This window comes from Marmota marmota, unplaced genomic scaffold (genome assembly GCF_001458135.2).
Source record: "Marmota marmota marmota unplaced genomic scaffold, marMar, whole genome shotgun sequence".
In the NCBI taxonomy this organism is placed as follows: Eukaryota; Metazoa; Chordata; class Mammalia; order Rodentia; family Sciuridae; genus Marmota; species Marmota marmota.
Window position 1 is genome coordinate 85,544,523 of NW_026000026.1, and position 16,040 is coordinate 85,560,562.

General features: G+C 36.7%; 1 protein-coding gene across 1 annotated transcript in view; it reads left to right on the plus strand.

The window, feature by feature from the left end:
- Aldh7a1 (aldehyde dehydrogenase 7 family member A1) overlaps positions 1-15,519 on the plus strand; it is a 39,226-nt gene extending 23,707 nt beyond the window's left edge. The window contains exons 10-18 of the mRNA XM_015486636.2: positions 968-1,009; positions 2,821-2,915; positions 5,017-5,101; positions 6,352-6,458; positions 8,541-8,657; positions 10,029-10,126; positions 10,299-10,372; positions 11,881-11,956; positions 13,506-15,519. Of these exons, the coding sequence (XP_015342122.1) occupies positions 968-1,009; positions 2,821-2,915; positions 5,017-5,101; positions 6,352-6,458; positions 8,541-8,657; positions 10,029-10,126; positions 10,299-10,372; positions 11,881-11,956; positions 13,506-13,560 (749 nt within the window). The 3' untranslated portion in view covers positions 13,561-15,519. The remainder of the gene's footprint in view (positions 1-967; positions 1,010-2,820; positions 2,916-5,016; positions 5,102-6,351; positions 6,459-8,540; positions 8,658-10,028; positions 10,127-10,298; positions 10,373-11,880; positions 11,957-13,505) is intronic.
- The last annotated feature ends 521 nt before the right edge of the window (positions 15,520-16,040 follow it).

A 16,040-nucleotide genomic window follows, 5' to 3' on the forward strand; every position in this document is an offset into this window, starting at 1 on the left:
CACCCACCCCACCCCCATGCTGGGAATCAAGCTCAGAGTTTTGTGTATGTGGTGCAGGCACTCTGCTACTGAGCTACACCCCCCAACTCTGAACTTTTTCATCTTGCGAAATTAAAAATTTATTCTCATTAAACAGTAATTTCCCCTACCCCTGGCAAATTTTTATATTTATGATTTTGATTACTTTACAACATTATCTGAGTGAAATTATATTTGTCCTTTTGTGACTGGCCCATTTCACTTGGTGTAGTGTCATTGAGGTTCATCCATGTTGTAGTGTGGGATAGGATTCTTTAAGTCTGTGTAATATTCTTCTCTGTATGTGCACCACGTTTTCTTCACTTGGCAGTTGATGGATCCTTGGGTTGCTTCTATCTTTTGGCTCTGTGAATAAAACTGTTAAGCACGTGGGGGTAATTGTTTGAGTCCCTGCTTTCTCTTCTTTTGGTAATATCCTAAAGTAGAATTTCTAATATCATATAAAAATTCTGTTTAGTTTTTTTGGAAACTGCCATACTGTTTTCCTCAGTGACTGGCCCATTTTACATTATTTTTCTCTTAATTCCAAACTTAAAGGTTACAAGACTAGTATAAGGAATTCTTTATACCCTTTAACCAGATTCACTAATTGCTTATATTTTGCCCCAGTTTGCTTTATCACTTTCTCTCTCCAGCAACATATATGCACACATTGTATTTAGTATGTACATGTTATTGTTACTGTTAGTGGAATAAGTCAAAGACGTTGTGTCCCTTTATCATTAAATATTTCAGGGTTTTAGAATATAGGCATTCTCTCATGTAAGCATGGTATAATTATCAAAATAAGGAAATTTGTTGGTAATATTTATCATAATTATACATCAAAAAATTTTAAAAATTATTGAGATAGACTATAATTTGAAGATATACAGCAATGTGCAGTAAATACTGAAATAGTAATTAATTTGTGTTTGTGTTTTTAAAGGGAGAAGTTTGTTAGAACTTGGAGGAAACAATGCCATTATTGGTAAGGCTACTCTTTTTTAGTTGTTTTGTTTTCTGTTTAACATAGCCACAGTAGCCATTTGAACATGCAGAACTTGTTTAGGAAGTAATCCTTTCTATGTTATGTGAGCTGGGTCTTATTTCCATGTAGGAATTTTACTTATGAGACACAACACAAGCTGGGGTTAAAGACAAAGATAACTAAGTAGGAGAAGTATTCATGTTTGGAGAATATAACACAGTGCACGAGATTTCCGTTGTCTGTACTGTGGCATTATTACTTCATGTTTTTCCTTGTTTTCTGAAAACTAGATGCATGTTGCTCCAGAATAACTCAGTCTTGCATGATGTGCTGATTCCTTTTAATTTCTGTAGCTGAACTTCTTCAGAGTGTGGGAGGTTTCCTGTTGGGAGGGCGTGCTTCCTCAGGTGTTTTTTGCTAATCACTTACCTGCAGACCAAGAGATGATTTACATCTCTTTTCATTATTTGAGTTTGGCACAAAAGGGAATTAGAAAATCACCCTAACTTCTGGACAATGTAATGAAAGTCAGTACATTGAGTCTTAATAGAAACAGCTTTTGTGATAAAAAGAAAAACTTGGTAATTACTATATTGCTGCTATCTTCATGTTTCTGTGTCTATATATTTGTGGTGTTCATCACAGATTTAAAAACAGATGGCAAAGGGTTTTCTTTAGATGAACTTCTAATCTCGTTGAGATTACACTTAGTGAGCACTAGATGTAGTTAGCACTTGTGAGCACTGCCAGGGAGTGTGCTCAGCTTTGGGGGCCGGAGGACAAGTTGTAGGTCAGCTAGGTAACTTAGACTGTCTCAAAATGAAAAGTAAAATGGAAGAGGTAGTACCTCCGGATTCAATCTCTAGTACTGGGAGAAAAAAAATGTTGAAATAACACAACTAAAAAACAATGATGAATGAGAACTCTGGTCTGTTTGCACAAACCACTTTCTTAACCATCATGCTAGTCTGACAATGCTGTTTGATTGGAGGGTCAGGATTGAAGATGGAAGGAGGAACTGGCTGTAAGTTTCTAGAAGATATAAGAAAGGAGGAATTAAAAAAATATATAAATGGAAGGGTTATTCTTATAAAGATTATACTATTTTTTTCTCTTCTGAGAGTAGATAAAAATAGAGAAGAATTTGAAAGTGACTTTATATTGATCTCTTCAGAGGAATAGAGGAAGCTCAAAAGGGGCTTTTTCCATGTGAATTTTTCCATCAAGTGGAAGATAAGATCATTCCATGTAGTAGAGCAGAAAACAGACGTTTTTCAATGATTTGAAAATGATTTGGAAAAGCATCTGCAGGATGGCAACAGGAAATTGACTAATGCAAGTGAGTGCTTGGGTGTTTCCAGAGCATGTTTTTTTATGGAGGTCTTTAATTGTCTATGAACCCAGGGTCACTGGCATCAAAAGAGTCTGAGAATTTAGATTAGAGGCAAATAAAGCTGATGAAGAGCATGATCGCATTAGAGAAGAGTGCCCAATGACCATATAAAGGAGGTTCAGATAGTGTCAGAAATTGAGGAAGATGAAAGATGATGGGGTGAGAATGAGAGCCTCAGTTTACCTGTGTATTTGGGTAAAGGTCATAGAGCTAATTGCTCTATTCTATAATCTTTCCTAGAAGAAAAGTGTCTTCACCCCCAATGAGCACATGTGTATATGTCTGCAACGTGATCCTGCTTGCTTTATGATGGTTTTGGCATTCTTACTTTTTAAAGTCATCCTTTTAGACCAGTTAGCAAATGTCTTCTCTGCCTGTTTCCTTGCACTGATGGGCATGTTGTTTGTGCTTCTCTAAGCTTTTGAGGATGCAGACCTCAGCTTAGTTGTTCCATCAGCTCTCTTTGCTGCCGTGGGGACAGCTGGCCAGAGGTGTACCACTGCAAGGCGACTGGTGAGTGTGCTGTGTAGTGCATGAGATTTTCCTGATCTTATACACCACATTTTAATGAATTATGCTGAATAGGTATTGTAGACATATTGCCAGAAAAATATGTTCTGCTGACATGGATTGCAAATGTGTGGGCCTGCTGCTCTCTAGTGCTTGAGGCGATGTTGATCAACCAGGTACTCAGCCTTTTCCCCCACCCCAAGCTAGCAGTGGTGTCAAAACAAATTGATGGGTATTACACTGAAAGGTGAGACCTATTTTTATTCATACTTGTAGGACAAGATGGACAAAATACAGTGTCACTTAAAAAGCTAGAAATTTGAAAAATTCTAAAACTCAATTAAAAAGTAGCCTCTCTCTCTCTTTTTTTTTTTTTTCACTTATTTATTTTTTTATCTTTTTGTGGTACTGAAGATTGACCATAGGGCCATAGGCAGCCAGGCAAAGCTCTACTACGGAGCTGCATCCCCAGCCCTAGACTCATTTTTTTATAAAAAACATTTTAAAAGATTTTGATTTTTGGCTTCAAGTCTTCAGTTTGACTTGATGTGACATGGTTTATTGAAAATAAATGACTATTTTTGTGTTTTCTTTAAATATATAATCTACATATACACACACACACACACAAACATATATGCATAGGACAGATAATAATAAATGTATATAAGATGTGGTTTACTTGTAGTGTGTGGGATTTCTAAAGTTTAAACTATATACTTAGATTGAGTTGAATTTCATTTTTATGTGAAATACATACAACCTTGATGTTCATGATTCTTATAGTACTGAAATACTATAGTAAAACTGTGCAGTTTGGTTAGGTATAAAATTTGACCACATTTTCTTTTATTTTTTCCATTGTTAAGCTTTTCCATTGTTCCATTTTAAAAAACTAATCAAATCCTGAAGGAATTGTTTTTGAATTTTGCTCTCATTCACAATGAGTATGAACAAATTCTGTGGAAGATTAGCATAATCTAAATTAGAACAAGATAAAAGGTATATGAAAATTCAATCTTTATCTTTCTCACACTTTTCATACTTTTTCTTGCATTTTGCAAATGAAAATCACATTATTCAGTTGAATTCTTCAAACACATCTATGATATTCATAGCATTTACAATTTATTAATTTGATTCACCATAAACATTACATTAAAACAAAGAAAGAAGCATCCTGCAGATAATTATATCCTTAAGTAAATGATGAAATATGGAATGACTTGAGAGCCACTCATTTCTCTCTTCAGCCCACTTTTATTTTTCCTTTGGGGCTTGGAGCAAATATACATAGCCATGCTTTATATTTAGTGTTAAATATTAAAGAATGCTATTAATAATTGATCAAACTGATTTCCATAGCAACAGTTAGTGAGGTGTAAGAGAAAAACCTTTACAGTATAATAGACCACTTTGTGAGTGGTCTCATAGTGACAATTCATTTGTCACAGGGACATTAGCCTAGAGCATGAATGGCTTGGCAGGTTCACCTCTGTTGCTAGGAATGTAGTAAGAGTTCACATCCCACACAGAGTGAGTGCATGGGTGTCCTTGCCTGATTTAAGACCTTGTGCTGGAGATTTATGTTGTCTGAGACCGAGGGCTTGTGGTGACCCAGCACAGATCAGCCTGACCCAGCCATTGTGCTGAGACTTGTGGTTGCACTGTATTCAAGGTGGACTTGATTCTGATTAAGAAGTTATGGGTTGGGGATACAGCTCAGTGGCAGAGGCCTTACCTAGCATGTGCAGGCCCTGAGTTCAATTCCCAGCACTGCAAAAAAAAAAAAAAAAAAAGTTCTAAATGTTTTCAAACAAATATAGGAATAATGGATTTGTGAAGTTTTGCTGGATAGGTCCTTAGACAATTGATAAAGCTTGTGATTTTATTCTAGCATCTACCTGGAGGAAATTATTAACTTCATATAGTTAATATTAAAATCAGAAATGATATAATTTAAAAAACATGTTTTGGCTTATGTTTTCAGAGATTACTATATTTTAATAGTATTAAAAAGCTATTAATACTATTAAGAAAAGTATTCATTGCTTAAAAACTTGTACATTTTGCTATTCCCATGAATATTTCTTTCTTCTCTTAGTTTTTACATGAAAACATCCATGATGATGTTGTAAATAGACTTAAAAAGGCCTACGCACAGATCCGAGTCGGGAACCCATGGGACTGTGAGTATCTGGTTCAATTTTCAAAGATTTTAACAGTTGGTGTTAAAAGTGTTTCTGATCTTCTGAGTTTTTTTGTCTTCTCTTAGGCCTGGGGGCATATGAAGGAGATTTGGGCATTTGGGGAGACACATGTGCTGCTAGTAAAGTTAGGATCTAGGCGTTTGATATATGCTGGAGAGTGAGACTTGGAGGTGCTGTTCAGCTGGGTTGATATTTGATGAGCTTTTCTCCATTTACTGTTACCCTTGTCCAGGTCGACTGCTGTGTTCTCTCATGGAAGGCTGTAAGAGTTCCCTACCTGACTTTATCACTTTCACTCCTGCCCCCCAGAGAAACCTGAATGATCATTTAAAATGTGTTCACTTTTCTGCTTAAAGTATTCCAGGACCTTCTTATTGTGCTTAGACTAAAACTAGATTCCTTTTGATTCCCTCCTTCATGGGCTCCCAGTCTCGGTGATCTCATAGCTACCCACCTTCCCAACAGAACTATGTCCACATTCCCCCTTGTTCCCTAATCTCCAGTTCTTCAACCTTCTTTGAGTTTTTCAAACATTCCTAGCTCTTTCTGGCCTTCATCCAGCACTTTCTGTAACTGGCTCTGCATAAAGTGCTACCTTCTCACAGGGGCCTACCTAAATCTTCCCTCCTCTGACCTGTGGTTATCTTTGATGCTCTTGTTTCCAGCAGCCATAACATAGGGCAGCATCAGGCTCTCCCCTTTGAATTTCATGAAAGCTATGGAGATTGTGATGTTCTTAGGCAGTGCTCACACTGTAATGAATAAACCAATCCTATATTATTTTATTTAATTTCACTTCACTGCGGATCAACCCTGGGTCCTCGTGTATGCTAATCAAACACTCTACCATCAAGCTACACTTCTAGGCCTCTGATCCTGAATTTTTAATGCAGTATTCTGATTGATAGCCTTTTTTCTAAAGCCAGGGTTGGCAAGCAGATTTGGCTCACCACCTCTTTGTATCTGCTGCACAGCCACCATGCTTTTTTCTATGTCATTTACAGCAATTTTCACAGTACAAAGGCGAGATCAAATAGTTGTAGAGTCACATATGGTATGCAAAGTGGAGTATGTTTGCTCTGTGGTGCAGAAAAAAGTTGCCAACTCCTGCTCTTAACTGAGAGGCTACAGGAAGGGATTATTATTAGCCTATTCATTTTGAAAAGCTGGTATAATAATAAGCGATGCTCTTTAGGGCAAAATGAAGATCATTCCTTTTCTCTCCCCAGCTAATGTCCTATATGGGCCACTCCACACCAAACAGTCAGTGAGCATGTTTCTTGGAGCGGTGGAAGAAGCAAAGAAAGAAGGAGGCACAGTGGTCTATGGGGGCAAGGTAATGAGAGCACAATGGTCTATGGGGGCAAGGTAATGAGAGCCTTGGGGTCAGGAGTGATGGCTTTTTTATTCTCTTTCCCTTAGGCACAAGTAGGTCTCTGAGACAATTGGTGAAGGGTCACATTGAACATCCCTCTCCCTGTCCCTATTACAGGGGGAAATAGGTTTTAAAAAATGATAACAGAAACTGTGTGGAATGTTTCAGGGAATGACGCACAAGAAGCTCAGAGTTGGGGCTGGGGTCGTGGCTCAGTGGTAGAGCACTTGCCTCGCATGTGTGAGGCACTGGGTTGGATTCTCAGCACCACATCCAAATAAATAACATAAAGGTCCATCAACAACTAAAAAATATTAAAAAAAAAAAAAAGAAGCTCAGAGTCCTGGTGGCCTTTGGGTAGGGACCCGAGGAGTTTGTATGGAGTTTGTAAACTTTCTGTTATGTCACAGTAGAAGACTTTGTGTTCAGCACAATTAGAATCCATATTTAATGGTCATTTGAGATGTTCAGTTAAGGCAGGAAATAAAAAATACAACCATAAGTATTTTATTTTAACTTAACTACTTAGAACTACATTTATTTGTGATTCTTTTGATGTAGAGCCGAGGTATTTTCTTCATGGATTATAGGAATTTATTGTTTTCATCTCTGCAAAAGCTGCACCTCTAATCTGTTATCTATATAATTGAGTCTCACTTATTTAAAATTCATGGAAACTTGAATCTTGCAAAGCAGTCTGACAGCAGAATCCTCCTCTCTAGTTTTATCATCAACACACCCACATCTTATTGGGCAGGGATGTGTATATATATTCATTATTTATTATTTTGAGTTTTCTCGAAAGCATTTAACCCATTCTGTACAGGAATAGCTTTTATTCTTTAGTAAAATTTACTTAAGTTACATATATAATATAGCATTGTAATAACAAATACAGCTGCCATGCACCTGATCAAGAGTTGACTCTTGGTATTCATATATGAATACACCACAGTGATACTCACCATCGTGTACATCCATAAGACTAGAGTCCTAATTAGAATAAGATATATTTCATACTTGTATAATTATATCAAAATGGACTCTTGTCACATATAACTAAAAAGAACCAATTATTAAAAAAGAAAAAGAAAGTGACTCTTGGTAAAATATAGCTTGAAGGTTTAGAGAAGAATTTTAGAAACCCTCTGAAGGATTGACACCCCCACCCCCCAGCCATAGCAGCTTGCTGTGGGCCTCAGAACATTTCACAGAAGGAAAGGCAGTCACTAGTTAAGTGGAGGTGGACTAGGGACTTGGTTTTACAGAGGTTGGTTATGACGTTATATTCTTTTGGTGACATCAGTTTTGTACAGTATTAGTCTACTAGGGCTGCCATAACAAAATACCGCACACTGGGTATCTCCAACAACAGCAATGTATTTTCTCACAGAAGGAGGCTTGAAGTTCAAGATCAACATGCTGGTGGGGTTGGCAGGTTGGTTCCTGGTGAAGTTTCTTTCTGGCTTGCAAATGGCCCTTTCTTGCTGTCACATGATTTTTTCCAATGGAGGGCACAGAGATTTCCAGTGTCTCCTCCTGATCTATGAAATGAACACTTTAAAACTATAAAGCAATAGGACACTCATCCTATTGGATTAGGACCTGACCCTGCTGACCTCACTTATTTTCAGTAACTTGAACAACTTCCTTAAAGGTCCAGTCTCTAAATGCAGTCACACTGAGTGTTAAGACTTCAACATTTGAGTCCTAATTCAGTCTATAAAACAATGGTCATACATCACTCATTTTATAATTAATTATAAAATAACTATTTGCAGCAGAGTTTTGTTAACATAACTTGTTTGTGACATGACATAGCTTTCCTCCTTAAACTCCTCCCTTTTTCTTTCCTTTTTTTTTTTCCTGACCATCTAAGTTAGGAGCAAGAAATAATATTCACTGGGATATAAAGTTGTTTTGAAGAAATAATTTACCTATAAGTGCTGTTTATTTTTTTCCTCATAAATGTAAGCATCCTCTAACTCCCAAGTACTAGAAAATGAAATGTTTCATTCCTTTTATTTCATCTTTCTACTCGAGGTTATGGATCGCCCTGGAAATTATGTGGAACCCACAATCGTGACAGGTCTTGCCCATGATGCCTCCATTGCACACACAGAGACTTTTGCTCCCATTCTCTATGTCTTTAAATTCAAGGTACAAACAGATTCTGTGTCTCTAGTCTAATGTTGAAATACATGATAAAACTAAGGGAAAATGAAGGTATATTAAATTTCAATCAGCTTTTAAGAAGGTTTTAGAAAGTCACTTGAAATAGTAGAAATTCAAATGTTCAGGACAAACTATGAGATGAACACTTTAAAACTATAAAGCATTCCAAGCTAGGTACCAGGGAAGCTGAGATGAATAATGGACCTATGTTGGAGTTTGTGGGATATGTGACCCTCAATTCCTCTTCACCTTACTCAGCTGTGTGGGCCTCAGAGGCAGCTGCTCCTGACAGGGGGACTAGAGCATTCCATAGCCTGAGCACTGTGTACTTGTCAGCAGACAAGATGAGAAGATGTGGGGGCAATCTGAAGACATGCAGTTATCACCCCATCAGAGGTCAGATGATGGCAGTTTTAACATGTAAAAATAATTCCCTGGCCTGAGACAGGCTCTGGCTTTGCCAACAAATATTTAGAATTAAGTTTTTTCAGAGATTGAATCAAGGTTTGAATGTGCTACTGTTATCAAAATATAGTGAGAATTGCACCTTGTTGCAATTATAAGATTGCATTTATTTTATCTTTAAATTATCTATTGTTTCAAATATGGTGCTTAGAATAATTTCATGTTTTGTAATGAGAGTGTTTGTGAGCTTTTGTGCAAATTATTTACATTTAGTTTTACTGGGCTTCAGTTGGTGAATCTGTAAATTGGTGATAATATAAAACTTGTGTTAATATAAAACTTGTTAATATAAAACTTGTTTAATCCCCATAGGGTGGAGATTAAATAAATAAATGCATGTTAAGTGCATAGATCAGTGTATTGTACGTGATAGGAGTTCAATATATATTAACTCTTAGTAGCTTGAATGGAAGAACACACTAATCTTTGTTTCTTAAAGTATCATGGAGGAAAATATCCTTCAAGGTATTACTATTAAAAATTATCTAAATTATAAGAGACACTGGGCATGGCAGCACATGCCTGTAATCCCAGAAGTTTGGGAGACTGAGGCAGGAGGATCGAGAGTTCAAAGCCAGCCTCAGCAAAATCGAGGTGCTAAGTAACTCAGCGAGATCCTGTCTCTAAATAAAAATACAAAATAGGGCTAGGGATGTGGCTCAGTGGTTGAATGTCCCCGAGTTCAATCCTTGGTAACCGCCCTCACCCCAAAGGAAAAAAAAAAACAAAAATAAAAATAAATTATAAGAAAAATAGAATTAGTAACATGTTGACTGGTTTCTAGTTGCACACTAAAATGACATTGGTATATCTCATGAAATGAGTTTAACATCAGTGAACTTTGATCTGAACATTGTAGTGTCTAACAGCTTCCAACACTTCTCCTTTTAGACTGAAGAAGAGGTCTTTGCATGGAACAATGAAGTGAAACAGGGACTTTCAAGTAGCATTTTTACTAAAGATTTGGGCAGAATCTTCCGTTGGCTTGGGTATAACTTTGTTTATTTTTAACATTTATATGTCTGATTTCTGTGGTGAATGGGCTTTAAAAGAATGAATCCATTATTTAGCATTGAGAGTCTTTGAGTAATCGGGCTTTTGTTTGTGTTGTTTTTAATTTCCTATACATTGCTCTCACCATACCTCTCCTTTTATGCACAGACCTAAAGGTTCAGACTGTGGCATTGTAAATGTCAATATTCCAACCAGTGGGGCAGAGATCGGAGGTGCATTTGGTATGTAGAGAATCATTTCTCCTTTTCCAGGTTGGGTGGCAAAGGAAAAGCAGTAGTAGCTTTTAGAAAAGTTTGGTCCAGAAACTGAAGTATAATTTACATTCTGATGTAATATGTGATCTCACATGCTTGAAAGAGCTTATTACCATTTTTGAAGTTATTACCCAGAGTTCTGCATCTTCTGCCCAGATGCAGCATTGAGTTAGAGCAGTGTCCCTTAACCCAAGTTACATGAAGCCCTGAAATGCAGCATCTGTATTCTAGGGAGAATACCCAAGACCCCAGAACTATTAAGAACCCCTGCTTCAACATTAGAAAATTTCACATAAAATATTCTGTTTTTTTTTTTTTTTTTGCAAAGTTGGCATAATAAATTTAACTATATTTTCTTAACTAGATGAAATACTAGGTTGTTTCTCTTTACTGGGCCTTGATCCTCTTGTCTGGTAATAAGCCATGGCTTATTGGTACTTAAATTTTGTAATGGTTAAAAAAAATCCTTCCCAACAATGGTATATTAAGTTTTACTTATTAAAAATGATCCAAGGTATAGTACAATCAGCTTGCCTTGTTTTTCAGTATAGAAGGAAAACAAACGTGCATTAATATCTGTAAGAGTTTATGTACAGTGGCATTCTTTTTATATGTTTAGACCTAACACAAAATACTGTTCAGAGTACAGACTTTGACAGAAGCTTCAGTTTTCAGTTTGGCCCCTCATCTCTGCCCTCTGCTTTGTGGTTGCTGGATGCGGAGGTGTCTGTCCACTCTTCTGGGGCATTTGATCTCTTTTGTTTCCAGCACATGCCTTGCCCTCTTCAATTGATTCTTTAAGTTTTCAGTTAATTTCTTTAATTGGCTCACTATTAATTATATGGAATGGTGGTTTTCATGTGGCATATTCATATATATATATATATAAATGCAATTTGAAAAACTTCACTCCTCAATACCTCTCCCATCATTCCTGCCTCCCTCCCCTTGATTCCCTTCCTGTACCCATGGTCTCCCTTCTACTTTTATGGCTTTTTTTTTTTTGGCCTGCTTTCCCCCTCTAGTTTGTACACGTAAGAGAAAACATGTGACCCTTGTCCCTGAGTCTGGCTTATTTTTCTCAAAATGATGGTTTCTTTTTCCGTCCATTTTCCTGCAAATTAACCATAATTCTGTATAATTAATGTGTAAGTTTGAATATTTAGATAAATACATACAAGAAAATAAAATTAGATTTTCTATATCTAGACCTTTTTACTCTAATACCTTAGTTTAATGGTATATATATTTGTAAGAGTTCTTTAGCCTCTTGACATATTTCCATTTCTTTTTAATTCCTTATGCTTTATTTTCTCTTTTACTTCCTTTCTCTGTTTATTTTAGTCTCTGTTTGTAGAGGAAATACTCTGGGCTAAATGTTAAATAACTGGTCAGGTAGCTCTAGTCTCCTTTTATCTTTATCTCGGTGATATCAAATTGGCCCAAAGATGTGTGTTTATTTTGTATTTCTGTAGGAGGAGAAAAGCACACTGGTGGTGGCAGGGAGTCTGGCAGTGATGCCTGGAAACAGTACATGAGACGATCTACTTGGTAAGAGAGGACTTTGGGGCCATGTTGGGCATGTGCTGTTAAATTCTACTTTCTGTTTTGTCTTTGTGCAATTTCACTTGGTTTGATTTTTCTATCATTCTACAGCTATCTTCTCCTAACAAGTTGATCATCTAATCCAAAATGCTCTAAAATCTGAAATAATTTGAGTGATGACAGTATGCCACATGTGGAAAATTCCACTCTTGACCTTATAATGGGTTAAAGTCAAAATGCAGGTGCACTAAAAATGCATAAAATTGCCTTCATGCTGTGTGTGTGGTATATATGAAACCTAAGTGAACTTCATGTTGAGCCTTGAGTTCCATCCCCAAGATGTCTCATGTACATGGCATGTGGTGCTATGTTGTAGAAAGAGCCCTGGGTGAAGAACCCAGAGGCATCCTTCCTAGTCCCTCTCTGCTTCTCACCAGCTCAGTAGGCTGGGCTGGGTTCCTCCCTGTTGACTCCTTATAGCCTCAGTAATTGCTTTCCTATCTGGGACTTCTGAGGAGCTTTAGATGTGGCTTGTTGAGCCCCAAACATGCACCCTCTTTGCTGGCTTTTCATTCTTTGAAGTCAGTCTTATCCTGTTTGTTTTTCTTGTGTACCCAAAGAGCTAGACAGGCAAATACTTAGCTATGGCTTTTCTGAATCCATTTAGTGGGGATACTTTTCCTCTTGGGAAAGAAACCCAGTGACTCTCAGATGAGTAGTTAATAGGGAAGCTTCTAATTTCTAAATTATTTTATTTTCATCAAAATGGGAATATTTGTGGTTTTTTTTAAATAAATAATTCAATACAAGTTATTTAAATTATTTTTATTTTTGTGGTCCTGGGGATTGAACCCAGGAGCATTTCACCACTGAGCTACATTCCCAGTCCTGTTTATTTATTTTTTGAGACAGGGTCTCACTAAGTAACTTAGAGCCTCACTAAATTGCTGTGGCTAGCCTTGAACTTGTGATTCTCTTACCTCAGCCTCTCAGGTTGCTAGGATTACAGGCATACGCCATCATGTCCAACTCAATACAAGTTATTGAGAGATACAGAAAGATACAGTCTCCATATGCTTGAATCCTGCTCAAAAGAAATGCTATGAGTGATATGTGTAATATGTCTTTCAGACTTTTGTGTTTCTTTTTCTTTTATAAAACTGGATCCATACTAACATTTGTTTTGTGTCCTAAATTTTTTTCTTCACTAATTTATAGTGTGTATGTGTGTGTGTGTGTGTGTGTGTGTGTAGTTGTTTGTTTGTTTTTGTATTATTGGGAATTGAACCCAGAGGTCTCAACCACTGAGCTATGTACCTAGTCTTTGTTTTGTTTTTAAATTAAAAAATTTTTTTTTTTTCTTGAGATAGGATTTTGCTAAGTTGCTGAGGCTGGCCTCAAATCTGTGATCATTCTGCCTCCTGAGTAACTGAGTTTATAGGCATATACCTCTGTGTCTGGCTAAATAGATCTGTATTTTTTAATGGCATAAAAGTATTCTATATTATATTTACATACTACCAGGTATTAATTTTGTTCATTTTTCTCCCTCTAGTACCATCAACTACAGTAAAGACCTTCCACTGGCTCAAGGAATCAAGTTTCAGTAAAGGTGCTTTCAATTGGCCTTATTTTAGTAAGGTCTTTTAGGCATTCCTGTAGCTACTCTGAAGAAGACCAAGAAAATTAAGATTTACTCTGAATAAATGCATCATCCTGAATATGACATTGGCTAATATCCTATGACTCCCCACTCCAAGCCCTGACTAAATCAAGAGATTCATTGTTTATAACTTAAAATATTTACAACATAACCATATTTAGTAAAAAATAGGTTGGATGGATTTTTTTTTTGTTGTTACTAGTTGTACATGATCATTTTATAATTAGAGAAAGCACACACCTTGGTAGTAATCTGGGAACATATGGGATAAAATAGAGAACAAAATAGAAGACTTTATAGTAAATGCAGGATGTCTCCTAGGTAAAAAAGGAATTACTATGTGGAGCAAACCCTCCTCTGGCATGTTTTGGAAAAGGTGTGATTGAAAGGGAATGTGTCCTTACTTATATGCTGAGGACTCTAGCACAGTGTTCTTGGGGGATGACTTGCTATGTTTAAAATGACAGGTGGTATTTATTGCTAGTCATGGCTCTTGCTATATTTATGTCAACTTGGGATAGATCTGCAGGGGGGATGTAAATTGTGCTAAGGGCTCCGAGGCCAAAGATCTCTGTGAGAATGTTATTGAAACCATGTCTGGATGCCTCATGCTACCTTAGGCTGTTTTCTTTAGCTGTTAGAAGCCATCAAATACAAAACTAAGGGGCTGGAGTTGTGGCTCAGTGGTAGAGCGCTTGCCTGGCATGTGTGAAGCACTGGGTTCAATATCAGCACCACACATAAATAAGTAAGTAAAATAATGGTCTATTGATAACTTAAAAAATTATATATATAACAAAACAAAAAAGGGCTGGGTATAGATCTATTTATCCTTAAAAAATACACACACACACACACAAAACAACTATAAATATACCAGGGATGGAAAGATATTCATGATGTGTTCCATGCTCAGCTGAGAATAATATTTACCTAGCTATACTGTTGTCACCATTGAAATATGGATCAAGCCAAGTACAGATGATAAACCTAGAGAAAGGATGTTGGCAGGAAGAAATCAGATGAGGGTAGATGGAAAGCAGTTCTTCATTTTCTGTAATAGGAAATCAACACTTCCTAAAATAACTAAAGCAATCAGTAGCAACATGGGCTTGCTTATTAAGAGAAGAAGGTAAGTTCTGAAAGATCCATTGCTAGGAGCTTGGAGCATGAGACATAAGAGTTTCAGAACTGTTTGATTATTTAAATCAATCAAGAGAATGTTTAACTGATAATAATTAACATGAATTCATAATGTTGCAGTCCTACCTGGAATCCTGCATTTCTAGATCCTTCTTCCCCCCTGCCTCTCCCCATTTTTTTCTCCCCATTATTGAACTGAAGACTGCTTTTAAATATCTCATGAAATGGTCCTACTGAAAGTCAAATTTCCCTCTATATTTTCAGATTCAAAATAGACTTGAATCCTATACTGAGAGAGAGAGATGCTTCTAAGTGTAAGCACTAGTTTAAGAAAATCATGCAATTTGGTCATTAACTATAAATATCTTGCTATGGTTTTTATTTTTTGTGATATGTTTAAGTATTCTAGTCCTATTTCATTTATGTCTGAAGAAAGTTAAGCATTCTTTAAAACACTTTTAGGCTGGAGTTGTGGCTCATGGTAGAGCACTTGCCTCTCAAGTGTGAGGCATTGGGTTCGATCTTAGCACCACATAAAAACAAATAAAGGCATTGAATCCATATACAATGAAAAATAAATAAAAAACTTTTAATGATCACATCACAATAGGCCGTTTTCATTTTGTGAAATTATGCAGATTTATTTTTGATTGATGTCTTCATATCCTGTCTTTATATCCTTTATATCCTGTCTTTATATCCTGTTTTCCCAGCATCATATTTTAAAACAAGTGTTCCAGAATAAAAGCTGTATCAGTGTTCACTTTGATTTCAAATGTTTTATGTTTAATAATTTTCCTCCAGTTAGGAGGGAAGCTCTCCATCCTCCTGTGTGCCTGCTGGGGTTGTTATGGTGGCCACTTTGTAATGACATCGCTTGGATGTTGGTTAGAGGAGGTGACTGGGGTCTATAATCTTGGGTGTCGAATTCCTGAAAGCTCTCTTTGAAGCTACTACATAATTTTTCTACTCATGTTTCTGAGCACAATAAGGAGTCATTTTTTTTGTCATAATGTTCATTAAAACTTTTGCCTTTGAATTGTTCCTCTTTGTTCTTTTTTTTTACTGACTTAAATAGAAGTTGCTTAGTAATATTTTTAGCCACAGAAATTAAAATGTACATCTGCATGTGTCACTGCTTGCTATGGTATTTGAAGGTGCTAGGAGCCTTGAATTGCTAATTACTGGTTATATTGAACATTTTGTGACTGCTGCTCCTCCCTCCTAAATCCTGTGTCTGGCCACTACTACTGCTGGCAGTTCCCAGCCCCCATTGTGCAGTTG